This window comes from Neodiprion virginianus, chromosome 4, assembly GCF_021901495.1.
Source record: "Neodiprion virginianus isolate iyNeoVirg1 chromosome 4, iyNeoVirg1.1, whole genome shotgun sequence".
NCBI classification, from domain to species: Eukaryota; Metazoa; Arthropoda; class Insecta; order Hymenoptera; family Diprionidae; genus Neodiprion; species Neodiprion virginianus.
Window position 1 is genome coordinate 7,392,300 of NC_060880.1, and position 18,801 is coordinate 7,411,100.

General features: G+C 35.6%; 1 protein-coding gene across 1 annotated transcript in view; it reads right to left on the minus strand.

The window, feature by feature from the left end:
- Window positions 1-9,991: 9,991 nt before the first annotated feature.
- Window positions 9,992-18,801, minus strand: part of LOC124304032 (protein bric-a-brac 1-like) — a 74,519-nt gene continuing 65,709 nt past the window's right edge. The window contains exon 4 of the mRNA XM_046761968.1: window positions 9,992-11,105. Within this exon, the coding sequence (XP_046617924.1) occupies window positions 10,092-11,105 (1,014 nt within the window). The 3' untranslated portion in view covers window positions 9,992-10,091. The remainder of the gene's footprint in view (window positions 11,106-18,801) is intronic.

The following is an 18,801-nucleotide window of genomic DNA, read 5'->3' on the forward strand; positions in this document are numbered from 1 at the left end:
CGCACAGAGTAACTTGGAGCAATAGTTGAGTGTATGTACTATTTAATGTACGGATTCGTGTGTCGGTATGTATATAATATTGTGGACAGATCTGAGATAGCATTGTTGTTCAATTTCAATTAGGTGAAATTATTCCCCTCACCGCGTTACAGTTAATTAATTAACAGCTAACATGTATAATCTATTGCAAAATCTATAACGTCTAAGGTTGTACAATAGACATTGATAATAATATAATATAATGTTATATAATATAATATAATTTATATATATATATATATATACATATATATATATATATATATATATATATATATATGTATAATAATATTTATGTTACAGTTACATTGCTCATTGTCAATTATTCAATTATCACATTTAGTACACGTTGAAAAATATTTCTAACATCCATATTCAGATATATGTATACATAATATAATATATATAATGTAAATAAATTTATATACATGTACGATGAGTAGTTTAATAATATTGTATTACGACGTAATGTCATTTGCTTTATACTCGTATTACTTATATGTGATTCGATTATACATGTATGCAAACATATACGCTAGACTGGTTAAAAACAAAACGACTGTTTTTTCAATGTTACATGTTCAACAGTTGCGGGAAGAGGAAATAAGACGCTTGTTATAATTTATGCTTATTATCTTAATATTAATATTTAGTGTTTCCTGATTAGATAGTGATTTTCCATTTTCCATTCAATTAACGTGACAAAATAATTTTAGTTATTCATCAATTTTGTCGCCGAGCAACGAGACAACGTACAAAAATATGCGATATACATTTTTGCAGGGAATTTAATGCTCCGCAAAAAAGTTCTCTTACAATTTTTTGACAACTGAAGTCTTTGAAAAGTTATTCAAGGATAAAGTTGAAATCGTATGAAAATTCAATTTTTTCGCGATTAACAGCGAAAATACCAAAGTTGTCACAAAATATTGTGAGTTTCTATTTTGTGAAGCATTCCAACCGCTACAAAATCATGTCATTCGATTAATTTTCAGTTTAAGCGAGTTTATTTTTTGCTAAAAAAAAAAGGTACATTTAAAATGAAATTAATTGTCACGTTCGTAATGTCAATAATTAGCGAAAATGCTCGGAGTACCAAAAATTATTAATACATTTTCTTTCACCATATCGATTAGTTTAAATATATATTTTCGCTGTTAATCTCTTTTCACGCGATTTCAACTTGAATCCTGAATAACAGTTTGAAACAGTTTAGTTATCAAAAAATTATAAGAGACTTTTTTTTTTTAGAACATTAAATTCCCCGCAAAAATGAGTATCGGTCATTTATGTACATTGCCTCGTTACTGAGCTAAAAAATTCAAAAATAACTAGAATTATTTTCCCATCTTAATTGAATGGAAATTGGAAAATTGCGTTCATGGAACCATTAAATATTAATATTAAGAGCATAAATTACAACAAGCGTCTTATTTGCTATTCCTACAACTATTAAACATGTGAAATTAAAAAGAAAAAAAAAAACACCTTCGATTTTTTCAACCAGTCTAATTATACACACATATATATATATATTTCTCGACTTATTCGTTGACGCGTGTTTTCATACATGTGTATAATTTATACAATGTGTGGGTATAATCATATGATGGTAATATTGTTAAAAATAAACATGGTTATAATCACAATTAATAGTAAACAATGATAGTACAGCCATAGAGATTTTTGTCGACAGAGTGATTGCAGTATTCATCGTTAACGTATATATATAATTATATATATATATATATATATATATATATATATACCTAACAATCTGACGAGTCGTTGTATGTGTTTGTTTACATTATGTATATATTACATAAAATTAAAAGTTTCACGGTAACAATATTTGGCGTTGTTTCTATGCAGTGGGTAAATATCACTACATCGATATAAATATAAATTTTTCCCGCAAGGAACTATATATTGTATATATATGTATAATATATGTATTACATGCGTCTGTTATACCGTATTATTACCAACTGCAAACTGCACGTGATCAGGTACGAAAAGTCTGCACGTTTTACTTTTTCTCTCTTTTTTTTTTTTTTTCTTCTTTTACTTAGTCTTCTTTCATTAAATTAAATCACTTTCGCGCATTGTTATATTCGGTACATAAACACAGGTTTAAGATGTGCTTTCACTATATTTATACGCAGTTATATTTATACTTTACATAATAGTTGAATATATATGCATATGTAATTATGTATGCATATAATATATCGTTTTCCTGCAATCACACTGTTTTGATGTACGTACGTAATATCGATAGATCGATCATGACGAATCGGTTGTAACAATAATTGTAATAATAAATTATTATTACTATTATTATTATTATTATTCACAGATAGGTAAAGTTTAGTTATTAAATCTGTATTAACGTATCTAACATATGTATTGTATATATATGTATAGTGTAATATATATTCGTGTTGCGTATTAAATCCTACATAATGTATAACAATTGAATAGACACCGAAGAAGACATCGAGACGAAATCGAGATTAGAGAAAAGGGGGAGAAATTCCATCGATCTATTAAGAATAGTGTATACTACATGGTATATATGTATATATATATATGTATGTATATACGTATATACCTGTTTTTCGTATAGACTATTACACAATAAACGTTACAATTATATGTAAAACATATAGTTTACCTGCGGTCTACCTATACAATAATCAAGCTACATATATTAGGGGTTTTTCAGGTTGAGAATAATTTTTACAAGGCTCGCTACCTTCCAAGCACGTTGTCTCTAATATTTCGTTAGCTACAATTATATAGCAGTAGTGGTAGTAGTATTATTAATAATAATAATAATAATGTTTCTACCGTACGTATTACGTACCTTAAAATTAACAACGTTCCGCACGGACGGACCGACGGATATCCGAGGATTGAGCAAACAGCTATGTAACGTATTTATTGCATGAAACGCGTAAACGGCCCTATCATCTACTCTATTAACGTATTACATATATATATATATATATATATCCACAAATACGTCTTCGATATACAAACGTTATTGTGGTATTTTGCCGGGGACGGACGTTGCTTTAGGCTGCAACGTGCACAGCGAGCTTGCCTTTCGATATTCTTTTACTACTGCGGCAGTAGGATGTTGTTATTTTCACTTACGATAGTTTAATCGTGATCCAGAGAATTGGCGAAACTTTAAATTTACGGAAGATGAGGGAAGTTAATCAACCGTGGATCAATCGGTCTGCAAATTTTTTACCTGGGATGCGCAAAAAAAAAAGAAAAAAAAAGGCAATCACGTTGGACCGCGAGGTTCTGTTTAGCTGGTTTCGATCATTCAATTAGTTCATAGTTGCAAAAAGTAAACTTATTTTTTTTTCAATATTTCTTCAAGTTTCTTGAACAATCTTGACCATTATTTTCAAATCACATTTTAGGCCTCATTTGCACTTTGTCATATGGCGTTGACACTGTGCGTATTTAGATTATTTCGGAAGATTTATCGGAGTTGAGATGATTTTACAAGTCGAGATTTCAATCCATACACGTTCTCGAACCTTCATATTACAGTCATTGTATTTCAGCGTTGCAATACGAAACATGTGAGATTCTATCAACGTATATCTGAGAACGGAAAAAGAAGCGTGACTAAGCAATATGGCGCTGAGAAGAGTGATCAGCTGATCGTTTACGGTAAATTGTACGAAAACCGAGGTAAATAAAACCTTGTGCAAGCTTCCGGACTCTCATTTTGCCACCCGAAATCTATACGGGGAAAGAAATCCGGTAAATAATAACTTTTAAAATTAAATACGACGCGGCCATATTTTCGATGTCGATAATCGCGCGTCGTTTATCCTATAATCTAGGTTTTGATCATTCTCCGACGATCCTCGATGTACTCGACGCTTTATATTCGAACTTACTCCTTGTGAAATAAAATATCGAATCGATCGTGACGAGTTTAAAATTAATGCACGGTAAGTGTCGCGTATGCAATATATTATCCAATAAAAAGTCGACGTGTGAAATCTGGTCGCTTCGTCCCTGTAATTGGCTGGAACAGAAAACCGCATGAATCCAAGCTGTAATCACAGAGCCGCTCCTACTTGTCGCTTGTTATCATAACCATACTGTAATACCTAGCGTATGTTATACGGGAAAAAGCGTAAGACTATACGTTTAATAACAATTTACCTCGCAGACGTAATTTTTATATACTATACTATAACAGGTATATTCGACCTGAGTCGAGTAAATCGTTCCTAACGGAAGATCATAAATCTTCGGCAAACTGTCCTCACAAAACATTAGAATGAAATAAATCTTGACACGTTTTTTAAACAGACTATACCACGTATGATCTTATCTTCGATTATCCATAAAGTATCAGATACGCGCACACGTTGATAATTATCATATATGGACACACGGTGATCATTTCAATCAAGATTATTTGAAACACAACAAAACTACAGGCACGTCTCACCGTCAGAATTTACGTTATATTAAACACTTCAAGACATTGTTGAAAACCTGTTATGGGAAAACAAATTTTTCCAACTTGAAATTCGTTATTCTTGGCGTTGAAAATAATCACCCTGTGTTGTATCTGCGCGCGCATATTGCATATATTACAGATATTACATTTTTTCTTCTCCATCTTCTCCAGCGCCTTCTTCTTCGTTTATAATAATCTTTTTGTATATATGTATCATAATCGTATATATATATATTATTATATATAGCAAATATTGAATAACACATAATTACGATTACATTGAATAATTATATCAGTTAATTATTTCTTACGCGTATATCACATCTGATCATTCAGTCAATGTAGGAAGACCCTCTCGCTCTGCAGCCCTGCGCCAACCTCAACAAGGTAGATCATTTTATCTTAATTATCTCTTGCGGTATTTTCCCTATACATCTTTATACCAATTGTCTTCTCTATTTGAATTTTTATTTATTTTATTTTTTTTCTTTCATTCTAATTTAATTTCTCTTTAAATTTCACTAATTTCTTTTTTTTTTTTTTTTCACTTATATTTCAGCACCTGAATCGAATTTTACTTCGAGTATAATCATCTACGATTCGCAAATTTTCGTCCCTCTATCTCTTTACTTTTACGGTTAATAATCGTGATTTTTAGGGTTGTATTTTTTTTTTACCTTCGATTTGTTTCGTTTTGTTTTTTTTTTTTTTTTTTTGTTCTTTTCGTTTGTTTTTTTTTGTTTTTTTGCTTTTAAACTCTTACAGCCGCAGTTCGTTCTTATACATATGCTCTAAAGAGACACAATTTTTTTTTTTTTTTGTTTTTTGGTAAAAACCTTAAATCACCATCAAATATTCATATAGTACATCTAATTATATATTACTTACGGTATAAATATAGGAACATTCATTAAATATATATATACATATAATGTGTGTATGTGTGTAAATATATTGTTGGATAAATCATTATTTATATATTTTTATATTACTTGGTGTTGTATATTATGTAAGATGTAGATTTATATTATCATACATATATCGCACACGCATATATACATATATAAATAAACATTATCATATACATGCGTATGTGCGTGTGAGTATGAGTATTTTGGAAATTCCAAGCGTTTTCACCTAGCTTCGGACCTTCGCCTGCGTTCCCAAACTTGTGGTAATTTAATTGAGAATATGATAAATATTTCTCTTTTTCGTTCATATCATTCACGCGTAAATTTTATATCTTTCAGCTACTTCGAAAAATCTGAAAGAAATGCGCTCAATTCTATGCAAAATTATAAAATTCTTAAGATAGTGCAGAAAGTTATTTGTACCATTACAACTTCATTTACTTTTTTTTAGGTTTTTAAGATCAGTTTTGAAAATTCAAAGCTACTACAGATAATTTAAGATAAAATCTTTGACATTTTGACCAAAGGGTTCTGTAATTTTTTTTAGAAAAATTTACAACGATAAATGGATTCGTAACGAGTAAATAATTCGTGACTTCCAAGCTTACTTTTTTCAACCTTTCGAAGTTCTTGAAATTTTGTATAGAGCCAACTGCAATTTTGTTCAGTTTTCTAAAAGTGGCTTGAAAATTTAAGGTTTAATATTCAAGGCTTTCATCTTCGGAACGATGCGTGGCATCGGAAAAGGAAAATACATGCGGTTGTACAATTTGAAAGCACAGTCATATGCTTAAGTTCTGACAAAATTGGAAATAGCGATCGTCCGAAGCTGGATGAAAACTCGTAAAATTCCCCATATAGTTTTAACCGTCATTTCGAATGCCCGTGTCTTCCCTGACGTCTGGTTTTGAGGCTTTTCATTACTCTAGTCAGATACTTATTTCGTTTCTTCGTTACATAGACTCAGCAATGAGGCTTGCTGAATATCGGTCAAATTCATCACTTAATGAAATTGACGTTGTGGAATTACATCGATCGCTGAATCTTTGAAAAAAAAAAACAATCAAAATGGCCACAAATAACCAAAGAGATAGATGCAGAGAAAACAAAGATAAATCATTCTAATCTGACGTCGAAAATGACACCTTTTAATTTAATTTAAATATTGAACCGAAATAAACAAAGTTTGGGTAAAAAATGTTTCACGGAGCTTCGCTATCTTAAATTTTTGGATTTAAACGTTGAATGTGAAGTGGGAATTCCAAAAATAAGAAAAAATAAAATGTTTCTGTAAACATATTATCACGAAATATGATTAATTTTATTTCTCGGATAAATATCCGCCATATTGGGTTCACCGTTTTAAATTTCGTATCAGTAGTCCAGCCGTCAGGGAATAAAATCTCCGTCCATTCACAACCAACGTATTTGCCGGACGGTAAGACAGACAGATCATACACATAGGTATAGAGGAACAGTTAGACACGTTCGATCCGGACGTATAGTAGTAAAGTAAAAAAACAATCGATGCCATTATAATTCACCAAACGAATAGGAAGAGAGGTCACCGAGATAAGTCATCCTAATCTGATGTCAAAAATCATATTTTTTTTCTAAATTTAAATATTGTATATTGTATATACTGATATATATATACCGAGAGAATCTCTTGAAACTTGAAAGTCAACCGCGCATGCGTCAAATAATTCAATCTCATTGGTCGGCGAAATCTTCCCGCAGCGATATTCTTGTCCGCGATGCAGGCGGGCCAACGTACAAAAAATTTGTACGTTTGAATTTTCAAAGAGCATAAGCGTTGAATTCCGACCGTTCGTTGAATAATCGACTTTCCGACCCGATAACAAATGCTTCCGAAACCTTTCCGAGTCACTGCCTCGATTATTTGAGATTCTAACCTCGAAAATTCGTATCAACTGCATTGCCGTCAGAAACAGTTTGACAGCCGAAAACTCGGGATGGCCAGCCTGCGCGAACAGCCGATAAAACTCGCGCATGCGCGGTTCATTTTCAATTTTCAAGATATCGTCCCGGTACAGCTATAACAAAACGAAACGAAACAAAAAATTATTTTATAATTTTTCTATTCATCGTTCGTCATTCCTTATGTGTAAATATACATGTATATCATATATAATATATACATATATACATATATACATATACTTTTCCAATATTATGTATTCGTTGCATCGCACCATCAATCAGTGAACCAATCATGAATCATATTACGACGTAAGATTCATCATATACCTATGTTTATTTACTGCAATATGTATATACGTATAGGTATATTGTGTGTATATGATGTTTAATGTATTTTATAGTAGTTTCATATGTTTATACGTTTAAACGACAACGGACCAATTACTATTATCATTATTATTATTATTAGTGTTATTATTATTATTATTATTTGCTTACCTTTGCAACTTCTAGATTAAATCTAAATTGTTACACCGGAGCACCAGGCTAGCCTTTATGTTTATGTATCTGGAGGGAACCTGAAAATACAATCGACGAGATTTTCAATATTTGGCACGCAGATGCTTTCGATTTGGAGGGTTGGCTGCCTGGATGCTTCATGAGCCGGACAATCTCACCAGTAGAATAGCACCCATATTCAACTTGTCATTATGATTATTATAATGATTAATTGTTATTAAAATTATTGGTAATATTATTATTCATTATTCATTATTCATTATTATTATCGTTATTATGACGCTTTGAAAATTTACTCAAATTTATATTCATCGTTACAGAACGTTTTTTTTTTTTTTTTTATTTTTCTTACCTACTTTTCGTTTCGTTATTATTCTCAACGTCAAGAAAAAAGGAGAAATTGATCAAGAAAAAAAAAGGATACAACAAGGTGGAACACGACTCCCAGGATTACGGCGCGAAAATTGAATCTATAACTACTTTTATTATTGTACCTGTGTGATTACGCGCTTTACACATCAACGAACGAAAGGATATTGTCTGCAATCAATATACCTGCTGCAATTAATGACGATTGAAATTAAGGAAATAGATTAAATATATGGATGAAAGAATTCCGCCAGTTCGACGTACGGTTTAATTGACGCTACTTAACGCAAAGTGTTCGAAATATTTGTTGCAAATAATGAAAAACAAACTTACCCCTTCGGAAGTGAGTCGAAGATCGGATTATTGCTAAGATATTAAAAGGGGACTCGAGTCTCAAAGGCACCGGCACACACCGTCTGGGAGTCGTGCATTATCACGAAAAAGGATCCCGTACGTAACTGTAGAACGATTTTTTTACTCTGAGTATAATTAAAACTTTTCTGTGCGTGTGCGTGTGTGTGTGAGTGTAATTTAATCGAGAGATATAAGAAGAAAAGATCAATGCTCACTCCGTTTTCCCAGTATGTGAAGTTTATTACAGCATTATACTGAAACGAGTTGAAATGGTTCTAAAGACGATTGAAAGTCGTGACCATTGGCCGATCGTTAAAGTTTTATGAAAATCTACACGATTCTCAAAGTAATTGAAAAATTGAATTCAGTTTTTTTTTTTTTTTTTGTTCTTAACTCCCACTTATTTTTTTACCGTATAAATTTCATTCCAAAGCTTGTTTCCGATCGAGATAATCATTCAAGCCGCACGTTGTTTTTTGTTTCACATTTACGTGATAGGTACGCGATAATTCGTTGTATATTGTCGATGATTTGAGCAGGTTTAGAAGAATAATAGTGATATTGAAATTCGTTACAGTTAGGTACAAATTTCGAATAGTTTCAGTCAATTTCGGTTTCCATGGTAACTGAATCGCATGAGATTTGCGGCAGAATACGGATATTAAATTGCGAAATACACTCGAAATAAAAGATTTGCACGGTGATTTGCAATCTGACTATACGGTACAGTTTTTGGATAAATATTTCCATTTATAGCAATACCGAAAGTGCCGAATGTAATGCATTGAATCTTTCCTCTTTATATATCCGGTCCGATTTGGAAGAATATTTATGGAATTTAAGTCACACACATAAATTGGCTGTTTTATGATTACTACAGAGATTCGGAACGTTTTTTTTTTTCTTTTTCTTCCATCGAGGAAAAAAATATCGATATTAATGGATTGAAGAAAAAAATAACTTAAAAAAAAAAAACCGAAAACAAATGTTGGCCATTGTTTCGCTCGACGCATTCTCTATACGTTCTTTGGTAAAACCTTATCACAAATTATTCTCACTAGCATATTGTAAAAATCTTCATTCTCTTTCTTCTTCGTCGTACGCTTATTTACCATCTCCAGAGACACACTCGTCAATATAACATTCATTGACTATTGGCATGCTCGGAGAAGAGAACATCAACGTCGACTAATTTTTCAATCCTTCCTATAAATATAATCACAATGCGAAATCCGATCAACGCGTACCAACAGCAGTTCGCGAACGCGATGCCACACCATCCCCCTTATTCCAGAGGAAAGCCTCCGATTGCAAAAAAAAAAAAAAAGAAAAGTAAAACAACTTCCGTCCTGAGGATCGTAAATGAAAAATCGATCAACGACCGCGCGGTGTGGATGAAAAAAAGGAGCGGACCATGCGATTCGCAGATTGAAAAGACACCCTCGAAGCGTTTAACGCTGATGGATGTGGGTGGTGAGGTGCTTCGATAGGTAATCAGCCCTTGCGAAGCACTTGCCGCACATTTCACAGTGGTAGGGTCGTTCGCCGGTGTGGATGCGAAGGTGTCTTGTGAGGTCGCTCTTCCCGCCGAAGGCTCGCCCGCAAAATAGACAAACGAAGGGCCTTTCGCCCGTGTGCTTGCGTACGTGGAGCTTAAGGTTCTCCTTCGACCTTACGCACTTGCCGCAAAACGGACATGCGAACCGGCGCTCCCGTCTCTCGGAATCGTGGCCTCTGAGGAGGCCCAGCATCGTGTCCGCGGGCTCACCACGTTCTTCGTCCTGCAGCCCGGCGTCCTCGGTCTCTCCAACTTCGCTGCCCCCGCCGCCCCTGGGACCGACGGCGACGTCGACGTCGACCGGAGCCCCGGGCTCCTGGAGGCTCTCCTGAACGCTGGTGGTCTCGGAGGTCGTTTCCTCCCTGGGAGCCTCGGGTGAGGCAACCTGAACGCGATCCTCGGCGTCCGGGAGGCTCGGTTCGCTGGTCGTCTCCATCTGGGACGGCTCTCCGGTGCTCGAAACTTGGTCACTACGCTCCGCGGGCCCCGGCTGCAGGGACTCGGGGACCCGGTGGAGGCGTTCCAAGGCGTGGTTCAGTCGGTGCTTCTTGAAGGACTTGAGGTACCGGAATTGCATGCCGCATACGTCGCAGGTGAAGAGTTTGTCCGCTGGGAGGCGCGCGCGGTGGTTCTGCTCACGGTGCTTCACGTACGCCGATCTGTATCGGTAACGTTGGCCGCACTGCTCGCAGGTGAACGGTTTGTCGTCGGAAGGGTGGCCCGCGTGCTGCAGCAACGCGTGACGCTCCAACAGCCACGCGGATGGAAACGCCGCCAGGCAGACGCCGCACCGACGCGCCAGGCTTGCCAACCCACCGGACGGAAACAGCGAGCCGTGGGCGGCGCTCGACGACCTCTCCATCAACGCACCCCATCCTCCGACCTCCAAACCCAGGGCCAGTGATACCTGTTGGAAAAAGACAACGGTCAGGTTGGACGTTGCGGCGCGACGTGGAACCACAATTGGAGAAAAAAATCTATAATGTCGAGCAGGGTGGTTCCTCGAAAGGTCATTTTTGAATTTCGACCCGTTCGCCCTCCAAATCGATGCCAGATGATTCAAAAATAATTCCATCATTTTTTCGGATTTTCATCTCAATTCTAACCCGTGCCCCCAAGAGGGTTGATTTTATTCAACCCTTTTAGAGGCACATCAAATCTACCTCACGAATTTGGATGAAATTTGATACAGAGGGGTTTCTTACGTCGCTGATTACGAATCTGAACTCGAAATTACAAAATTTTAAATGGTGGGACCAACATGGCAATATCGAGTGACTTTTGGAGTTTTGGTTTATCATATTGGATCCACTACTTCGAATTTTCAAATTTTTACCTTTAGATTCGTAAATAGCGACCAAAAAAACCTTTCTGTCGGTACCATATTTCATCTGAATCCGTTGGGTAGATTTGATGTGCCCCTGAAAGGGTCGAGTGGGGAAATCTACGTTCTTCCGGGCACGGAATAGATTTGAGATAAAAATCTGAAAAAATTAGGGAATTATTTTTGAATTGTTTGGAGCTGATTTTAGGGGCGAACTAGTCAAAATTCAAAAATGCCCTTTTCAAGGACGACCCTATTGTCAACTGAATTTGCCAACGCCGGACGCTACATAAGAAATTCAATCACTGAAGATAATTATTTGTTCATCTAGTTATCGTCAGTTTATCGTTTAATCAATCGTATACTGTAACACAAGTGCGATTCTGTCAAGTAGAAATTCGAAAATATGGTAATGATCTCGAGTCTACGGTGGGAGAAAAAACCTGTTGTAAATACCGTACATTATGTAACAAGGGAATGATCGACTTTTATTCCTGTGTTACATATAGGACTTTATTCCGGACTCAATTCTGGTCGCATTATTGATTTAAAAGTGATTTCCTTTCATGTATAAGTGTGATCTACGAGTCTGAAAACTAAAATATTATCGAAAGTTTATAATAATACAGAGAGATGTAGGACAAAATGGAAACGGAGAGAAAACCAGAAAAACTGAAAAATTAATTTCCTATATTTTCCGTGAATGCGGGAGTAAAGTGCTACTTTTTTCTCACAGACGAGGAAAAAAAGTAAAGAGGGAATAATACACCATAATATTTTATCCCGATCTTCAGGTCAAAAAAGTGAACATGTTTGAGTCAGAAATAAAGAAATTTACTCACTGAAGTTGAATATCGCTTGACTCAATTGAGTCAATGATTGAATCAAAGGGTGTTCAATTGCTGTGATTGAATTTCTCACTTAGCGGTCTGTGCTGGTGGATTTAGTTGACCTAACCAATCCTTTTACTCAGTACAGACTCAATATCATTAGGGTATTTCTGAAAAGATCGAAACTGCGGTCGTTTTACAGAATTATTCTGATACTCTCTGTAGATACATGGCTTTTCGTTATTATTCGTGTGCTGATCGAAATTCTGGATGATAAAAATTTCTGTTGGCCAATGAATTCTGTCATATCGATTGTCAGTCAGAAGAATTTTGGGAAGACCGGTTCAAAATGGGGCAGTGAAGAAAAAAATATGATTACATAGTTATTGAAATGTATGTGTTTATCTTGTTTTACTGCTGTTCGTATACTCGTAATTTTCGAAAGTATTTCACCTTTTTAGCTAACGTGAAAAAAATGTCTTTTTTTCGGATCTATCTAGCACACCTTCAATAATTGTAATTCCTTTTAATCTTCTTTTCCGTTTAAATCGTCAATTATTATCATGTTATAAAAAACTGAGGAAAATTGCACAGGGACATTTAGAAAAAGAGTATGACCACATGGTTATTCAAATGCTGTTTGTCTATTCCAGTATCTATATAGCGACTCGAAACGTTTAAACAAAATTCTTGTACCGATAATTCAGGACTCACTTTACGCTCAGCTGACACAAACTTTCCCCGATTGAAAGTTCTTCGTCAACACTGATCATAATATCGTTGTATCCAAGATTTACCAGCGCGTGAAAGATAAATGTGCCACTGAGAAATTGGTCTGCGGATAATATCGTGATTGCGATACGGTAGTGAAAAAAATCCGCGAGAAGAACTTGTGAATAAAGTTCGATGACGAAAACCTTGAATCGAGTCAATTTTTCTCACTGTTGTATCGAATAATTGCTTTCACGGTGGCGGCGAATTATTAATTAGACGTTATTTGGGCTAAAGATGAAACCTGTGAAATTCATATTGGAATACGAAAAAGACGCGATAGTATTCCAGCATGTGTGGCTCTGTATTTCTTTAAGCAATCCGCCACACTCGACTTGAGCACTTTTGCACTTATCTGTCATGATCGCGATAAGATCCTGCATCGGATAGAGTCGATACATGTGTACCTATCTTGAATAAAATAACATTCTAAACGTCATTCAGAGGATGTATGTAAGTTATAAAAGTTCTCATTTCATTTTCATGTTGCGTCTTGACTTTGTACACATTTTTTCCTATCGTCGTCAACGTGAATGTAAATAAATCAAATCCTCACAGGGTTTCATCGTATGATTACGAAATATAGTTTTCACGAATTATGCCTACACTGGGAGTTGTAGAAAAAGTTCAAATTTTTCTGTTCAATTTCCAGTCAATTATCTACTGAAGAAAAATCCAAAATTCATTCTGTTGTACGTGTCTTGCTGTTTTCATAAGGTAATATCGAACCAATTGATTTTAGTTTACACTTATTTTTCCACTGAGCTTGACCATATATTTTTTTTTTTTTATCAACCGAAAGAGTGCAAAATAATTCGAGACGTTTGCCTAATATTTACTAGCGCGTTGAAATATGAGTAATATAAAACATTTGGTATATCGATGAGACAGAAAACCGCTCTTAATTGGTATCAAAAATTCATTTTAGATCATTTATTGATAATTTATTCACGAATGAAATTTTATACTATGGTTCATAAATGTTGGACAAATTTTACACTTTTGGCTTTAAATCAATTGGCGAATAATATTGTCACTTCAATGATATAAATAAATGGTCGTTATAAATGAAAATTAGCTCGTTTTTTTTTTTAAGGGAACATGTTCAGGAATGATTTTCGACAGTATTCAGCACGACTGTAAGCTAATTTAGTTGCATTTTTTAAGCCTCTACTTCCATTCTCCTCTGACCAAACCGTATAATAGCGATACATTCTCGACGTAATTAAATACAGATGGGTGATCGGTTGAATGACTGATGAAGAGACACACAAACGGAGTTAACACAAACAGTTTGCATTTTTTATTCGACAAATTGTTATATTACAACTATGATATGCATTCGTTCTTCTAAGAACCGAAACACAATATGAATTATACAACTTAAAGTTATAGTAACAAATAAACTGAAACCTCGCAGATGAAACTAAACCATCGGTCGACAAGTTTCGGGGAGTTAATTTTCCATCCTTACGTATACAATTTTATATGAAATGATTGTGAAATGATATCAATTTAGAGAATCATCTCGATGTCGATTTTACGCCACCCTCGGAAAATCTCCCCTCAACTTTTCGCAAGTTCAAAATCAACTCTTTCCCTATTTTCATTCTTTGCATACATATCTCGATACATGTGTATATATTTGTCTACATATATAGGTATAATAACATATCACACGTGGCAAGACGACTCGCATATTTCGCATATTTCGAAAATATAACCGCATGAATATGATCCTTACAGTCTGTAGCCGGTTAATTTTATTTCTGCCGTTTCCTCCCCCCCCCCCAATTATTACGTGTATCAATGAAGTGCATCAAAATCGCTTCCTCACCCAACGTGTTTAAACAGGCTGCCGAATATTGGCCGCAATTCAATGATTAAATTCTGTGCAAGTGCGTCTCTATGATACATTACACTATTATATAGGTAAGTGTATCTATACCCGTGTATAGCGAGTGTCTTTCTCTCTCTCTGTTGAAGTATTGTTGAGAAATAGATACTTCTTTTACGTTACGTACAACGTATATCATACAAATTCAATATCAATTGACTTGAAATTTTTGCACGCCTCTCAAACTTGCTGTTTTGGTTTCTAGATAATTCGCAGCAGGAGGGTACGAATCTTGAGAAATAGGGAAAAACAAATTCGTATTCCAAGTCAAAACTGCGGTCAGAGAAATTTTAATTCTTCGACAACGTTAGAGGAAAAAAACCGTGTAATGATAATAACACAATTCATTAGGTCTAAGGTTGCAGAAATTGGCTAAAGTTTCGAAAAAGAAAGAAATAAGTTTGCGAAAGTCAGTAGATCGTTGAGGACCAATTCCATCCACGGTCCAATCGTTTAAAAAGCCGTTCAAAAAATCTACGGCAATCCCATTAGCGCCAATTATGGTAAAGATAAATAAAACAACGACCTTACTGTGTAACAAAAACGAATCTGGATTAATTCGAGTAACACAGGCAAAGATATTAATAATTTGATGAAGATTTTACAATGAGAAATTTTATAACGATTGATGTTTATGGACTTATTTTGCTTGCATTAAACAAATCTTACGTTATGGTACAGTTGTGACGTGCGGAATAATGATGGATGAAAATACAAACAGCTGTTTGAAAAACACCCCAGAGTTCAGGAATTCTGAGCGTGGAGGTATGTCGTTTCAAAATCACCGATCACATCATCACTGACGCAAATGACATCACTAAAGATTTTTCCCACAGTTTTTCCTCATCTTCTAACTTTCAATTCAAACTGCGAGTACCGTTCGGCATCTCCTCTACATATTATACACCACGAGTTTCTATTGAAAGGATTTTGCTCGACAATTGCAACTCGTTTAGTTCATAGGCGTAACCAACTTTGTAAAAAAAAGTTACTAGCATTGTTAATATTCAAGAGGTTAGGGTTGACTGTCACTTGTTAACCGATTCTAGGGAACTTGTTGTGATCGTGAAAGGTTTGTTTCAGGTTCGGAGAAAAGTTGTCGGCCAATGAAAAACAAGCGAGTTGAATCGCTCGCGCGAGGAGTAAAAGTCCTTTCACTAAAATCTCTAGGTATACGTAAACACTGAAAATCTCTCTCTGTCCGTATATTCGCTTATAACTCGAAAACTACCGAACCGATTTTGATTATTCTTTTTTCTATGAACAGGTAAAACATTCGGGCAGTACTTAGGCTGTACTTCGTTACAACGAGATCAACAGTTTCGGAGATATAACGATATTCATAAGACAAGTCGAAACGGGATCAGGCACTTATGCGAACGCTGACCAAACTCTTACAGATAGAGGCAAGTTATATGTTCAAGAGTTTTCAAGGTCTCGACGATCTCTACAATAAATACCGCCAGAGCATAAGTCTGGTAGTTCTGCCGCAAGAGTCATTTGAAAATATTAACGGGTGGAGCCGCGACAGGCTGTCAATTATTGTTAAATAAATAAATTTGAAAAAAAAAAAAAAATTAATTTCTTATCCAGAATGATGAAATTCGTGGGGAATACGCCGGATTTGCCGAATGGAACTGAAGCCGGTCCTCTCGACGAATTTTCATTCACGTCACAAGGTGTTTGTGTACAGGTGACACGGCGTTATACGTGTGCGAAATCGGGTATTTACTCCCCCCCCCACTCTCTCTCTCTCCCTCCCCCCCCCCTCTCTCTCTCTCTCTCTCTCTCCCTCTCTCTCTCTCTCTGGCGACACGACAGATCAAACGCGACGGTCGTAATAGTCACATCTCGTTCGGCGGGCCTTTGCTATTTTTAGTTCACCAAGTGTCACGTGACGCGCGATTTTATGCGTATGTCCTACACTCCTCTACACTGCCAGCGATCCGGAATATCTAGGACCCGCAAGGTCGCGTTCGAACTGCAGAAGAATTCAAAGCTTCGCGCCTCGCCTTTCGCGTTTAGCGATCGCTCCTGCTCCGGTCACTTAATACCTTATGTCATCGCGACTCCCGGCTGCGTAGGTGCGTCGACCTTGGAAACCACGTGGTTTTCCTCTATGTTAAATTTATTTGTTCGTTAATTTTTTTTCCACAACTCTCTCTTAAAACTTTCTTTCTTTCGGTTATATCATCAGCTGTTACAGCACGCGTTCTAATCCTCGTATAATTTACAGTGAATTTGCCCTGGTATACTTTCGGTCTTTCCGCGTTACCGATGAAACTTGTTGATTTTTTTTTTTAATTCTCTCTCTCTCTGTCTCTCTTTTCCTTATTTGTTTCGTCGTTAGCGATAACACAAAGCGATAAGCTAAACTTTATCACGCATTCTTATACTAATTGTAACGTATAACATACGTTATGTTTATTTTATACTTATTTTTTTACCCTGCAAAGCGTTATTGCGATGCGTTCCGATGAATTTTTTCAAGTGATGCTGATTTTGCACGATCGTTTAGACGACACTTGCAGATCGCATTTATATAGCCACTCGTGCAACATATATTTTTACGATCGTGCCTTGGATTTTTAGAATGCAGCGCTGCTATTTTTCCGTCAGAAAATCGCTAAACCAAGGTTCAAAGTCGGCGGTTACGAACGATAGAGTTGATAAGCACACCGTATTTTACAGACAATGGTAAAACTTCTTCATCATTAAAAAGTCAGTGTTCAATTTATAACGCAAAAACTTTATCTGATCTCTCTAAAGCAGCACGCAATGTAAAAGCTGTCCAATTTTCATATCAAGAGCAATTCATTTTCTCGTAAATATTCTCTTTGAATTGTCTACTGCTGTTTTTTTTTTTCTTCAGCTGATCGGTTAATGAAAAAGCCTGTGATATAGGTAGACGTACTGCAGTGTAACAGGTCATTAACGATAAACTTAAGCTGCGTTGTAAAAAAGAATTAAAAAAAAAAAAAAAACTGTTGCGCGGATCACAGTTGAAGTTTTTCACAATCCGAATCGATCGGTTAATTGTAGAAAATCAGCAACTCTCAAGTCTTCCGAACGTCCGTGAGATGTGTTGTCTGGTAGAATTAAGCACCATCAACTCTAACTGCAACGTTTAGTCTAGTGCGTTATAATTGCTTACTCCTTTTTAATTCTTTCACAAAACGACAGTGGCAATACATCGTTTGTAATACGTGGGGGAGTTCAGGGATTAACGCGGTGATTAAATACCTCGTGCAAAAAAATTCCCGTCAAGTTTATGTCAGCTCGCTATTAAAACCGCGCTGTATTATATTGCATATAGGTTTATAATAACGGCTATAGAATAATGATGACGTGAGGCGTGAACGTGAAATGAATGAGTAGAGAGTAATCGAACCATCAATCAATCCCTCGTTATACCTGTACATGAAAATTATACTATTATCCTACGTACGTACTATATAAGGTATTGTTGTGTGTACGATATAAGGTCTGATATCTGTCACCAGCAATTGCAAAAGATGTTGTTTTTATTATTATTATTGCGTTTCCGTATAATATTAGGTATATTATATACGTGGGCAAGTACTTAGATATTTCATATTGATTACTTCATGTAATATTAAACATGGCTGTGTTCGTGTTTTTTTTTTTTTCTGCCTGGTGTTTGTTGTATGGTATTTTATTTAAATGTATTGTAGGCAATGTAAACGATGATGTAAAATATTTGTATCAAAACACGTCAAGTTTGAATCTCTATTTTTATATTTATTCCGATTGTTTTGTT